Genomic DNA, 15442 nt, shown 5'->3' with positions numbered 1-15442 from the left:
TTACACTGCAGCTGACAGATCATTGGATACTGCATAGACCTGTAAGTCAAGTAATATAGTGACTTTGATTGGTTTTAAGCACCAATATGTGATAACTATTTTCATTAAATCTGTTTAAAATAGTTTTCTTGCAAAATAGCATTCATGTTGTACAATATGACGTGAAGTGATTGGAGCTTTCAAGATGTGACAGAAACTACATTGAACAGCACCAAAAAGTGAATCATCCACATTGTTTTAAGATTAACTAAACTGCAACATCTGCTTCAGTGATCAATGGATATGAACATGCATTTACATAATCTTTCCCTTTTGAGAAAATGTCAATAATTTTATATGTAAAATATTCATCTGACTGCAACAAGTGTGAATTTATTACCGTGTTCCAAATGTATGAAGATTGCAATTTAATAAGCTTCTCTTCCAAACAGGTTTGAAATAATGTGTCATCACTATAATCATCAACCTTAAGTTGGTAAGGTAGTTTTGCCCAAGGGACAAACCGATTGCTTGCATGCGCAGCTAAACTCTACATGAACTGGCTAATTAGCTTCCTTCACTTGCCCTCAGTCACTAAACTATGATAGGCCTTTTGTGACCCTGCACTAATCTGCTGGTGCCCTCAATGATCCAAGCTAACCACTGTCTCACAGCTGTCTGACAAACCAAAAGCCAATGTGCAAAGCGTCAGAACAGGCAATTTATGCTGTTTTTAAACAGAGTCCCTTCAGTAGGAGAAAAATATGCACGATCAGCTCATAGTTGGAAACAAGTCATCCTGGGATACATTTACATATTTCAAATAGTAAAATATGTGCAGATTTCCACCTTTATGACCAAACTAATATTATCTATTTTAATATCAGAGTGACAGAAATGTGAACTTACATTTTGTTCTGCTAGTGAATACACCAGCTGTGGAAGAATGTCTCCCTTAACAACAGCCTCAGCCAGATCATCATTGTAATTGGCCAGACGTCCCAGGGCCAACGCTGCTGTTTGCTGAATGCTTGGAACTACATCAAGTAAGAGGGGCCTCAACAGAGACATCACACCTTAAAGAGAGAATATATATATATATTTAATTTAGCCCTACTCTATTATCTTAGAAAGCAATTTCCCCTAAACCCGTGAGTTCATCAACCTTATTACTATTTTTTTTTGTTGAATGGTAAATAAAGTAAGGCATAGATTTCGTTTGGGGGGGGGGGAGGGGGGGGGAGGGTTGTAAGCAATTGTGAAAATGCAATAAAAATGTTGTAAACTTTAAGTTATTACCGTATAGCTGTTGATGTAATTAAAAAAATAAAATAAGAATATCACCTTCATTGACAGCCAGCTTACACTATACTAACTTATACCACCAGTTCATATTTCATGATTGCAAAAATAAGTAAAAACACAAGGCAAACCAAACATGCCTTTTAAAAAAATTATTATATCCTTACTTAATGTCATTAAACTACTTTATTCAATTACAGCAGAAAGAGCATTTCTAGAAAGAAGTACTGATATTGTAAACCAGAGGAAGCTTTGCAAATAAGTTCATAGTTCCCTGAAAATAGCGTCACAGGAAGACAGAGTGGTAAAGAAAGCTTTTGTCGTGCTGCCCATCATCGGTATGGGCATTGAGTACAGAAGTTGCAGATGTACGAGATATTGGTGAGGCCGCTCTGAAGAGTGTTGTGTTCAGTTTTGGTCACCATACTTTGGAAAGGTGCCATTCAGCAGGAAAGAGTGCAGGAAAGATTTATAAGGATGTTGCCAAGACTTGATGGACTGAGTTGTAGTTGAGGTTGGGCATGCAAGTACTTTATACCTTGGGGCATAGGAGACTGAGGAGTGATCTTACAGAGGTGAATAAAATCACGAGGGACAAAGATGAGGAATCAAGAACTAGAGGGCATGGTTTTAAGATGAGAGGGGAAAGATTTAATACGAGCCTAAGGGGCATCTTTTTTATACAGTGGATGGTAGGTATAGGGATAGGCTGTCAAGAAAAGGTAGTTGAGGCAACACCTCATACTTACCCGAATTAAACTTAATATATCACTCTTGGGTTTATATGCCCAGCTGATCAAGATCCCGCAAACTTACTAAACATGCCTTGCACAGTCTCATCCCAATCATTGATATAAATGATAAAGAGCAATGGGCCGTGATCGCTGAGTCACAGACCTCCAGTTCGAAACACAAAACCTCTCCTCCACCAGAGTCTGAAGAAGGGTTTCGGCCCGAAACATCGCCTATTTCCTTCGCTCCATAGATGCTGCTGCACCCGCTGAGTTTCTCCAGCAATTTTGTGTACCTTCGATATTCCAGCATCTGCAGTTCCCTTTTGAACACCTCTCCACCACCCTTTAGTTTCCTTTATTAGTTTAGTTTAGTTTAGTTTATTTAGTTTTAGTTTTATTTAGTTTATTATTGTCACATGTACCGAGGTACAATGAGAATCTTTTTGTTCCGTGCTATCCAGTCAGCAAAAAGACTATACATGTTGTTGAGGCCAGTTCATTGGCTATATTTAAGAGGGAGTTAGATGTGGCCCTTTCGGCTAAATGGATCAGGGGGTATGGAGAGAAGGCAGGTACAGGATACTGAGTTGGATGATCAGCCATGATCATATTGAATGGCGGTGCAGGCTCTAAGGGCCGAATGGCCTACTCCTACACCTATTTTCTATGTTTCTATACAAAATTACATTCACACCATCCGCAGTGAACTGATACAGGATAAAGGGTATAAAGTTTAGTGCAAGTTAAAGTCCAGTAAAGTCCCATTAAAGAAAGGTCGAAGGTCTCCAATGAGGTAGAGGGGAGATCAGGACTGCTCTCTTGCTGGTGAGAGGACAGTTCATTAAATGTAAAAGTTGGCGAAGTTTAAAAATCGTAAAAACCACATGTGCGCAGATCGATCTCCTCTCCTGCCAGTCAGCGGCGCGCGGATTGGTCTCTTCTCCTGTCACTCCCCGGAACGGTCCACCCCTTCCTGCACCATCGCATCTTTACTGGAGCTGAGGATGGCTGTCGGAGGTCTCCAACCGGACACAATTTTCGGAGGAACCAGATGCGGCCCAGCCCGGTCCGGAGTCGGAGATGTCGCCAAATGGAAAGCGGAGAGTCTGATCCCGGCGGAGGAGCAACCAGCGCCCGCTGTGAGTCCCAAACGCGCCGCCATCACAACACCCCACAGCTCCAGCCCCTTCCCCTCTGGTCCCCCTCGCTGGCTCCTGGCCCCCTCCCCCATGATACCCTCCTCTCCCCCATGGCTTTTCCCCGTCTTTTCTCCGAGCTCCGAGCGTTACAGGGTCGACGTAGCCAAACGAAGCAGTGGTGTTCGTCGCTGTTGCTCCACCACTGTAGGGTACGTCCAGTCTACATGCTTAGCCTCTTGGAGCGGTGCTCAGTCCAGCCGAGCCTCAGGCTGTTGTAAGGTCTCGAGCGGCCCACTCCCCTGTCGAGGCACTGCACCTCCTCCCGCAGCCAGTCTGCTTACCGGCCCTCCAGATGGGTTCCCGTGAGTCCTTGCTTCACAGCGGGCGAGCCAGCCCTTCCGAGCAGGTTCCAGTCTGTGGCGGGCAAGCTGGTCCTAACAGGCGAGTTCTGCTCTGCGACACCGGTCCACCGCCGTGGAGGGCGAGTCGGGCCTATCGGGCGAGTCCCCAGTCACGGGCGGGTGAGCTGGACCTTCCAGGCTGGTTATCGATCTACGGGCTGCGGTGCTCACGCGGCGCATCTCTCCTCACGCTCCTGACAGCCGAGCCCCGTCGTGGTCGGCTCGGCGCCAGTGTTTGGGCCCAGTCCAGCATGGATGCGCAGTGATCACCGGGAAATCCCTTGCCAGATATCCTGGGAGAAGCTAGCTGCTTCCTCTTATTGACAGAGATTATTGGCTTGACAGCATGTTACTCCATTTCATCAATGTTCAAGATCTGGCGCACTGTGGTTGTGCCATCTGCAAATGGAGTTGTAAATGGAGTTAAGAGACAAAAAAAATTTCTGCACAGTCGTGAGTGTAATAGTATAATAAGGGGCTGAGAAGGCCACTGATGGCAAACATTAGTGGAAAAGGCATTATCACCTATCCTCACTGATTGTGGACCATGAGTCAGGAAATCATGAATCCAGTTGCAAAGGGTAGTGTGAGTCCTCGGTCCAGGAGTGTGTATATTAGTTATGTTGAGATGATAGTGGTGAATGCGGAGCGATGATCAATAAATAGGTGTCAGACATTGGAGTCCTTGTCATCGATATTTACCCTGTGATAAGTGTAGGGGCAGGGTGAGGGCCATAGTCGTGGATTTGATGAGATGGTGGGTGAACTGCAGTGGATCAAGTTTGTCTGAGAGGCTGGAGTTAATGTGCGCCATAGCCTGTCCCCTGAAGCACTTCATAATGGTAGACAACAGAGCCACTGGCTAGTAGGCATTAACGCATGCTGCCTGGTTTTTCTTTGACACCTTGCAATCCGTGGTATGCTTGAATGCTAATAAATCCGAAGGACCTCGTCACCTACACCACAGAGGTTTAAAAGAGGTGGCAATAGTAATAGTGAATGCTCCGGTTATCATATTCCAATTTTTTTAGATTCTGGAATTAATCCTATGGATTGAAAGGTAGGAAATGTGACCCGCCATTGGTATCTGGTTTATTATTGTCATCTGTACAGAAATACAGTGGAAAAACTTTGTTTTGCACACTATCCAGGAAATCCACATATCCACACTGTCCACAGCACAATGCTGGTGCAGAGAAAGTTCACTCAAACACTAAAGACATCATACTGTGTAGCATTACAATCATGCTGCTTTGTCAAGTCCTCTGAGAATTTTGTATATTTCAATTGTTGTTAGAGGTCAATTATCTCACCCCTAGGATACAGTGGCAGTGTCCCCAGTCCGACCACCATCAGCCTCAATAGCATTCTTTCGACTATAAAAGAACATTCACAACAATTGTGCAATGTTCAATTCTATTTGCTAATCCTCAGCATGCAATTGAGAGAGAGAAATCTCAAGAACGAAAACATAGCATTAGATCAGACCAGATTAAGACAATGTATGAAAAAAATCTATGTTTACATACCACACAATGTATATTAAACAAGGTTGGAGAGCTGTTCTATAATATTTTGATGTTGTGATAATAACAGAATTCTGGATTGAAAAGAGAGAATTGGGTACTAAATATTCCTGGCAGATAAGGAAGAGAAGAAAAGTGAAGAGGAGGGATAGGGAGACTACTGATTAAGGAAAACAAGGTTTGTGGAAGTGCAATTCAATAAAGTATTGGCCTTTAAAGAGATAGTTCAGGTGCAGTGTAGAACTTTCCAATTCCAAGAAAGGTGGTGCAAATAGTCACAGTTCCCTGGATGAACAAAGTTGTAGGAGCCATTCAAGCTGGAAATAACGTCTGGAAGATCCGTTTGTGCTTGTCTGCGTATGATCACTCCCATCTACCCGTGGAATAATGGCAACGGAAAGATGGACATTGGAAAAGTTTGAAATTGCCATTACATTCAGGTAAGAACTACTCTCTATGAGTGAAACTGGAGCTTTGGAAACCTGGAACAAAGGATCTTCCTAACGCCATCAACTCGACAAGGTCGACTCCTGCGCTATCTGATGAACGACGATTGAAAAGCTAGGAACCCAACGCGCAGGGACATTAGTGAGCAGTACAGCATTAAGCTTTATTGGAACGTACTGCATTAAGCTTATCAAAGCAATGTTTTATCAGGTCAAGGTATCAGAAAAGCATATTGACTATTTGCGGTTCCTGTGGTGGCCTGAGGGTGATGCACAGCAAGTTCTTGTTGAATACCGGATGAAGGTACATCTTTTTGGAGCAGAGTCATCACCAAGTTGTGCAAACTTTGCATTAATGAAGACTGCTTAAGCCAACAAAGCTCATTTCCCAGCAGAGGTGACAGACACAGTAAAGAACAACTTCTATGTAGATGATTGTTTAAAGACCATACCTTCGGAACAGGAAGCAATTCAAATGGCAGCACACCTGACTTCCCTCTGCCAAATGAGAGGATTCATGCTGTCAAAGTGGATCAGCAACAGCCGTGCTATATTGGCATCCATTCCACAAGGAAACAGAGCCAAGGAGACCAGGGAGTTGGTCTTGGACAAAGACAATCTGCCTATGGAAAGAGCACTGGGATTGCACTAGTGCATAGAAGCAGATATGTTCAAGTTCAGAATTGCGGCACAGGAACGACCATACACAATACGGGGCATCTTGTCTGTGGTTGGGTCTATATACGTCCCTATAGGATTTCTGGCACCATTTACTCTGCCAGCCAAGCTGATATGCAGGAGCTCTGTAAGGAAAAGCTCGGATGGGATGAGAGCATAACGCAAACCTTCTCTCAGCGATGGACAGGATGGTTAGCAGATCTCAACAAGATGTTGGAATTTAAAGTGGACCGGTGCATGAAGCCCACAAACTTTGGTCAATTCAGATTTGCACAGCTGCACCAATTTTCAGACGCAAGCGAAAGTGGCTACAGTAGTGTTTCATATCCAAGACTGGAAAATGATAACAAAGAGGTGCATGTTGCATTCATAATGGGAAAAGCCAGAGTGGCACCATTGAAGCAAATGATGATTCCCAGAATGGAGCTTACCGCTGCAGTCTTAGCTGTCAGAGTGGACACAATGCTGCAAAAGGAATTACAGCTTCAGCTGGACCAAACCATCTTCTGGACGGATAGCACAACCGTGGTTAAGTACATCAACAACGAAACCAAACGCTTTCAAACATTTGTAGCAAACAGGATCTCCTTTGTAAGGGATGCTACAGATGTATTACAGTGGAGATATGTTGGCACAAAGGAAAATACTGCAGATGAAGCCTCTAGAGGAATAACAGCAGACCGCTTCTTAAGCAGTAAGAGATGGATCAAGGGACCAGAGTTTCTCTGTAAGCCAGACAGAGAGTGGCCAAAGGTTAACCTGGAATCTGCAATCTCTGCTAATAATCCAGAAATCAAGCAAGACATCAGAGTGAACGTCATTTGTCAAGGATCCATTGGATCATTTGTTATTGTTATTGGACAACAAACTATTTAATTACCGATTTCTCATCATGGAGTAAGCTGAAGACTGCGGTAGCTTGGCTTCTTAAAGTAAGGACAATACTCTTGCTATTGACTCGAAAAAGAAAGGAGATTGCTATGAATAGTTATGAAGAAGATCCTGGCAAACTAAAGGAAAAGGTTGATAAAAAAGATAAAGCAACATTCGGCGGACATTGTTTATGTCCTGTAGATCTTCTCAAAGCAGAAAACGCAGTTATCTCTTTCTGTCAAAGACAGAGATTCAAAGAATAAGATTGAAGAATCACTAAAGAAGATTAAATGCCAACACAAAGTGCACACCAAAAAAGCTGGAGAAACTCAGCGGGTGCAGCAGCATCTATGGAGCGAAGGAAAAAGGCAACGTTTCGGCCCGAAACGTTGCCTTTTTCCTTCGCTCCATAGATGCTGCTGCACCCGCTGAGTTTCTCCAGCTTTTTTGTGTACCTTCGATTTTCCAGCATCTGCAGTTCCTTCTTAAACACATGGTGCACACCTTTTGGTTTTGATAATATGTTGCTTTTATAGCTCCTTTTAATGTTCATTGGTAATTGTTTTGTTTTATACGTAGAACAATTAGGGGCCGGTGTGTAGGAGCCATTCATGCTTAGGCTAGGTATTGTTAGCATCATATATTATTTTGTCTGGATGTTTCTAGCAGTATTATTTTGAACGCTTGGGGGTGGGCTTTTGATATGTAGATGAACGTTACATATATCATACCAGGGGAGGGTGTAGGCAGATCAGATGACCAGCCACAGGATTTGGAGAGAATACAGTTCAGATCAGATAGTAAGAATGGAAAGCTACAAGTTGGGTAAGAATACAGATAGTAAGAACGGAAAATTACAATTTGTATAAAAATAAACAGGATCTGGTACGTTTGCCTTTTTGTCTGCACAACTACTTCAATAAAGAACTAATGAAGCTGGAAATAATGACTGGAAGATCAGTTTGTGCTTGTCTACGTATGATCCCTCCCACCTACCCGTGGAGTAATGGCAACGGAAAGTTGGACATTGGAAAAGTTTGAAATTGACTTTACAAAAGTAGTTGACGAAAAAAAGCGCATGACAGGTGTCGGGTTACTAAAGTAAGTAGGTACCAAGCTGGTTATATAAATCTCAGAAAAATTAGAAGAGAAAGGTGGGCAGAGGGAAAGGTGATAGGGGAAAGATTTAATAGGAACATGAGGAACTTTTTACACTCATCGGGCGGAATTTGTATGGAACAAACCGCCTGAGGAAGTGGTTGAGGCAGGTACAATAACAACATTTCAAAGATATTTGGACAGGTACATGGAAAGGAAAGATTTAGAAGGATGTATCAAAAGTGAGCAATGGGACTAAATTAGATGGCATCTTGGTCAGCATGGCTGAGTTAGGCTAGAGGTGTTGTATGACACTGTTACCCTAAATGGGAGTATGAGAAAACAGAAGAGGATTTAATAATCTTTTATTTGCATGTAAAGAGTAAATGGGTCACAGAAAAATTGGGTTAAATAAGGACTAAAAAGAATATCAGCGGCATAGTGAGAGTAATATGTTGAAGTTCAGCGAAGAAAAATATAATTGTTGCAATGGATAGGCTAAAATTTGATACCAAGGAAATACTGGAAAAGATTCCTAAAAAGATGCCAGGATAAATCCAGAAATTACAGGCCAGTCAGTTTATCCTCTGTGGTGGCAAATCTTGTAGAAATTATATTCAGGGATAGAATTAACAATCACTTGTAAGAGCATAGTTTAATAAAGGAAAATCAGCATGAGTTTGTAAAAGAAAAGATGCTCTTAACTAGTTTGATAGTTTTTAATGAGATAACAGAGTGATGAGGAAAATACGTAGGAAAGAACTGCAGACTACCTGGTTTAAATCAAAGGTAGAGAAGGAATGGGTTTGGGTCTGAAGAAGGGTCTCGACCCGAAGCGTCACCCATTCCTTCTCTCCAGAGATGCTGCCTGTCCCACTGAGTTACTCCAGCATTTTGTGATCTACCTTCGATGAAGAAAATACAATTGATGTGGACTTTCAAAAAGATTGAGATATTGTTGCATAATATACTTGTTACCAGGAATTTCCTGGAACAAAAAGACTGCAGAAGCATGGATAATAAAATTATGACAAAGTGGCTGAATTCGGTGAAATGGAGGGAAGTGGCCAGTACTATTACTCAGAAACAGTACCAGGACCACTATTTTTCTTCATATTTAGTAATGATTTGAATTTGACTATACAAAGCAGAATATCCACATCTGCAGATTACCCAAAATGGAAATGTCATTAATTCTGAGGAGAATAGTAATAACCAGAGGATGTTAGGATGTAGCATGCTGGTGGCATGGTCTTGACCCGGAATGTCACCAATCCATGTTCTCCAGAGATGCTGCCTGACCTGCTAAGTTACTCCAGCACTTTGTTTCCTTTTATGTAACAAGCAATTTTTTAACAAATAATGCAGAATTGTATTTCAATAGGAAGATTAAATATGACAAAATGTTGTTGTAGGGCACAATTCTAAAAGAGTTACAGGAAAAACAAAACCTGCAGCTACATGTGGATAATTTGCTGAAAATAGCAGGTTGAAAAAGCAGTTTAAAACAAAGTAAACAAATTAAGGACAGTCATTAACTACAAGAGCAAGGAAGTTAAGGGCCTGTCCCACTTAGGCGATTTTTCAGCTGACTGCCGGTAACTTCAATTCGCCGGCAGTCGCCTGAGAAACCGGGAACTGGAACGGCGACTGTCAGAATGGAACACACACAAACACATCGCAAAGGCGGGGGCTAGGGCAAGCGGGGGGAGCGCTGTCTGAAATTCACACGATGTAAAGCCAAGGTGATACAGACACACACCGCGATGAACAGGAAGTTTAAGACGGCTAGCACAGTGTACGGTAAGTCCTTTAAAAGAGGGAGGAAGGGGGGAGGGGAGAAGGGGGGGAGAAGGGGGGGAGAAGGGGGGGAGGAGAAGGAGTGAAGAAACATTTTAGAAGCCAGACAATTTTTAATAAGCCAGAGATACACAGCTGTGAAGTTCGGCGGGCATTTAACATTACCGGTCGGTTATCCTTGGTTCTGAAAACACGTGCTTATGTTTTTTTCCCCAATGAGCCAATGAAAATGACCGGTCAGCAAAGGCGATTAACTAAAACTACCTACGATTATCTCGACTACCTATAACTACATGTCGACCCCCACTACAACTGCACCTACGACTACAAGGTTATCGATTTTCTCCATGGCGACCAACATGTTGAAAAATTTGCGGCGACCATACTGAGGCCGCGACTAGTTCCCAGAATGCGGGAACTCCTCACGACCATGTAGGAGACTCACCAGAGACCATCAGCGAACATGTGGCGACCATGTGGCAACCATGTGGCAAGCACGGAGTCTCCTGCACTCGCTTAAAAAGTCGCCTCAATGGGACAGGCCCATTAGGATCAACCTTAATTGAGACACTAATTCAATTGCAACTGTGGTACTATACAGCCTCTAGTTCTGGACATCACATTTTAGGAAGGATTGTTAAGTCCTTACAGAGAGCATAAAATAGATTATAATATAGTTTCAGGGATGAAGACATCAGTTACATCAATCAACTGTAGCTGGGACTATCCTGGGTATAGAGGAGGATCTGAGATTGTATTTAAAATCATGAAATGGATACAAAAATAAATATTGTTCCCATTGGTGAAGCAGTAAAGAATCAGAGGATGTAGAAATAAAGCAAGTAACAAAAGAACCAAAACAAGTGAATAAAAAATAATTTGTTCATGCACTAAGTATTTAGAATGTGGATTGCAGTCCCAGAATAGTATGGCAGGCAGGTCATTTCAGAAGGAAACTACGTGCTTTAAATTTAAAAGGTTACAGTGATATGTTTCCTCTTCCTCCTAACCTACTTTCTTATGTCCACATGAATCTCATTTTAAATATGTGGCAAGTTCTCATAATGGTGAGCATTGTACAGCACACAACATGATTAGTGGGCAAAATTAGAGCACATGGTATTGGGGATAGGGTATTGACATGGATAGAGAACTGGTTGGCAGACAGGAAACAAAGAGTAGGAATAAACGGGTCCCTGTCAGAATGGCAGGCAGTAGCGAGTGGAGTGCCACAAGGCTCGGTGCTGGGGCCGCAACTATTTACAATATATGTTAATGATTTAGATGATGGAATTAAAAGTAACACTAGCAAATTTGCAGATGACACACAGCAATATGGCAGCGTGAACTGCGAAGAGGATGCTAGGAGGTTGCAGGGTGACTTGGACAGGTTGAGTTAGTGGGCAGATGCATGGCAGATGCAGTATAATGCAGATAAATATGAGGTTATCCACTTTGGCGGCAAGAACAAGGAGGCAGATTATTATCTCAATGGTGTCAGATTAGGAAAAAGGGAAGTGCAACGAGACCTGGGTGTCCTTGTACACCAGTCACTGAAAGTGAACATGCAGGTACAGCAGGCAGTGAAGAAAGCTAATGGCATGTTGGCTGTCATAATGAGAGGATTTGAGTATAGGAGTAAATGGATCCTTCTTTAGTTGTACAGGGCCCTGGTGAGACCACATCTGGAGTATTGTGTGCAGTTTTGGTCACCTAATTTGAGGAAGGACATCCTTGCTATTGATGGAGTGCAGCGTAGGTTAACAAAGTTAATCCCTGGGATGGCGGGACTGTCATATGAGGAAAGATTGGAAATACTTGTATTTACTGGAGTTTAGAATGATGAGAGGGGATCTTATAGAAACATGTAAAATTATAAAAAATAACTGGACAAGCTTGATGCAGGAAAAATTTTCCCAATTTTGGGGGATGTCCAGAACCAGGGGCCACAGTCTAAAAATAAAAGGGAGGCCATTTAAAACTGAGATGAGAAAAAAATGTTTTCACCCAGAGAGTTGTAAATTTGTGGAATTCTCTGCCACAGAAGGCAGTGGATGCCAATTCACTGGATGAATTTAAAAGAGAGTTGGATAGAGCTCTAGGGGCTAGCAGAATCAAGGGGTATGGGGAAAAGGCGGGCAAGGGTTTGTGGATGATCAGCCATGAATGACGGTGCTGGCTCGAAGGACTGAATGGCCTCCTCCTGCACCTATTTTCTATGTTTCTATGTAACCTCATCACAGCGGAGACCCAACAAGCTTCTTCTTCTTCTCGAGTCCACACACAAGATTAGAAGTTGTTCAGCCAGAGCTGAACACACTTCTCGGCATCTGCATACAATGGTGTCTGTCTTGTGCTTCTTGTGCGTGGTGGTGGAAAGATTGGTGAAAACAGGGCCGCAACGTGAATGCTCTTTCCTTGACCACACCCAAAAAGTTACAGATGCTGGAATCTGAAGTGATATACAAACTGCTGGATGATCTCAGTGGGTCAGGTAGCATCCATGAAGGGAGATGGTCAGATGACATTTCGGGGCGAGACACTTCCTCTGGTCCTCATCACAAATCTGTTGAGCACTATAGGATTTCTTCAGCCACCAGAAATATTGTTTCCATATTCCCAGAAAGACCACATTTATGGTGACATAGCTTTCAATGCTTGTATATACATGGATTGTGGACCAGAGTAGATCAATGATATTGGTGTTCAGGCATTGTCACCATTAGTTTCATTATTGTTGCACAAAACCAGTTCATACATAAGGCGACTGCAACATGAAACAGTCATGATGGTGCAGCTTACCACAAACCTTGGGCCCATATATTCACGCATCAACTACATACTGAGCAAGTAATATTTTTTCCACTTTTGCTGCATTTTAGAGCTAACATGCAATGTGCATGCAGTACAGGCATAATGCATTATGGGAAAACCTGCAATCTTTGCAAAACTGCAGACCTGCTCCACCTGCTGATCTATGATAAAAAAAAGCATTAAACTTTCCAATTGAATAGAGACTGACAGTGACATTGTTCATGCAACAGTGGCAGGCAAGCTGGGATGTTGCAAATATTTCATGTTGTCACTGCTTTGCAATTAAGACATAATTGGAGAAGTAGCAAACTTCAGTGAAAATATCCTTACTTAAGTGCACATGTTCCCCACACAGATTATTGTGAGGGTTCAGTAAGAAGAAATGCCCCAAGGACACTCCAGATGGCTATGGCCTTTGCTGAATAGCCCCTTCCTTCATCCCCTTTACCAAACACCGTTCACAGTTCAGTATGCCCAGTCTATATTCTTCCAGTTACGCTGCAGTACAAGTGCAGTGTTCACTGATGAATACAAAAGTCTGACAGCAACTAATTTGTGCAGTAGCTTCAAGAAAACCACGCATTCATCACTTACACCCGTGGTTTTTTAGCCACGTTAAAGAACTCCGGAAAGACTCAAACATTTATGAAATTATCCAACCATCAAACTTGAAAATAGTTAGCAATGAGATGGGTGCTCATTTCTGTTGCAGAAACTGTGCTTCCAATTGATAGTTAATTGAATTGAATTGAATTGAATTGAATCCCTTTATTGTCATTCAGACCTTACGGTCTGAACGAAATTTCGTGCCTGCAATCATACATACATCATACAATAATAAACAACAGTAAACACAAATTAACATCCACCACAGTGAGTCCACCAAGCACCTCCTCACTGTGGTGGAGGCAAAAAAATCTTAGGGTTGCTGTCTCTTCCCTCCTCTTCTCCCTCTGTGCTGAGGCGATTCCCCACCGGGCGATGGCACAACAGTCCCGCGGCTCACCGAACCCCGCAACGGGCCGGCTCAAACACCGCGGCCCGGGGGTGGTCGAAGCTGCCGCCCTCCAGTCCAGCATACGCAGCCGCTGGCCCGCGGCTGAACCCAGAACTCAGGTCACCGCCGCCAGAACGCCGTCCCAGCCACCGGAGCACCGTTCCAGCCCCGAGCCGGATCGCCCTCACGTGAGTGCCGTTCTCCCTCGGGCTGGGCCACTCCGACGGGAGTGCCGTTCCTCCCTCGGGCTGGGCCACTCCGACGGGAGTGCCGTTCTCCCTCGGGCTGGGCCACTCCGACGGGAGTGCCGTTCCTCCCTCGGGCTGGGCCACTCCGACGGGAGTGCCGTTCTCCCTCGGGCTGGGCCACTCCGACGGGAGTGCCGTTCCTCCCTCGGGCTGGGCCACTCCGACGGGAATGCCGTTCTCCCTCGGGCTGGGCCACTCCGACGGGAGTGCCGTTCCTCCCTCGGGCTGGGCCACTCCGACGGGAGTGCCACAGCTCCTCGCGGGAGGGTCTCGGCCCCTCGCCAGGCCGTCCTCACGGGAGCGCAGTTCCAGCCCCGAGCTGGGCCGCCCTCACGGGAGCGAGCCCAGGGCGAGTCCTGACAGGCTCTGCCTCCGGAGTCCCGAGGTCGCCAGCTCCACCATTAGGCCTCAGCGCAGACGGAGGCAGAGAGGGGGGATACGACGAAAAAGTCGTATTCCCCCCAAGGGAGAGACAGCAAACCCCATTTCAACCCCCCACCCCGCCCCCACGTTAAGAGTGTTAAGCCTCAAATGGTAATACTGGCATAAATCAAGTTGCATGGTGGTTGACATTATGATCCATCTGCTGTCCAGAAGCCCTTAATAATTTGGCTTTCGGTGCAATTCAAACCACAAATGTATATTATTCCTCTTGGAATCAATTATTGTTCATTGACAAAGATATCAAATTTTATGACAAGTGCTTGAGGAGATGGTCAATTTAGGAACATCATTTCTGTTACATAAAATTATTTTCCATATATGTAGTAGAGTTCCAAGCAACAAAACGGGGTGGAAGATTGCAACCTTCACCTGTTTCGATGAATGCAATCAACCCGGCGTGCACAATCAAATAAGATCAAATAGAACAAGTTGTCCTACAGCTTTAGGCTGTGCACGCCATACGCAAGAAGAAGCAACAATATTATGTAAACCAAATTTAAAAAATAAAAAATACTGTAAATAAAACTGAATTCTGGGTAGTTACCATGCATCCAGCCATCAAGCAAAATTTGCATGGTATGTAGTAATGAATGGGGGAAGAATAAGCCAGTGGCAAGCTTGAAGTTTTTCAAACGGCAAGAACAGCAATTTATCCTTTAGCTCTCTCTCTTTAGCGCCAAAATGTGTTAGCTTATTTTCTGTATTGTCACAGGTGCTGTATTTAAGAAGCAGCATGGAACTATTAGAAAGCCTGCTGAATCCCTACTGAATTGGGGGTTTTTCCAAAAAGTAAAAATAATTAACATGAAAATATGGACAAGATAAAAATTAATAAAAAACAAAAACCTTGATTTAATACACATCTTATTCTATAATATCAGAGTCACAGTATAGAAACTGACCCTTCAGCCCACTGTTTCTATGCCAATAATCAGCATGCCTAATAATACTAACGATTCTTGT

The 15442-nt window shown here is 43.6% G+C and overlaps 1 protein-coding gene across 1 annotated transcript in view; it reads right to left on the bottom strand.

The window, feature by feature from the left end:
* Window positions 1-15442, bottom strand: part of spag6 (sperm associated antigen 6) — a 102889-nt gene that overhangs the window by 40435 nt on the left and 47012 nt on the right. The window contains exon 4 of the mRNA XM_033015524.1: window positions 889-1055. Within this exon, the coding sequence (XP_032871415.1) occupies window positions 889-1055 (167 nt within the window). The remainder of the gene's footprint in view (window positions 1-888; window positions 1056-15442) is intronic.

The sequence above is a fragment of the Amblyraja radiata genome, chromosome 2, assembly GCF_010909765.2.
Source record: "Amblyraja radiata isolate CabotCenter1 chromosome 2, sAmbRad1.1.pri, whole genome shotgun sequence".
NCBI lineage: Eukaryota > Metazoa > Chordata > Chondrichthyes > Rajiformes > Rajidae > Amblyraja > Amblyraja radiata.
The sequence above is the reverse complement of the archived record's forward strand: the minus strand, read 5'-3'. Positions and strand labels throughout refer to the sequence as shown.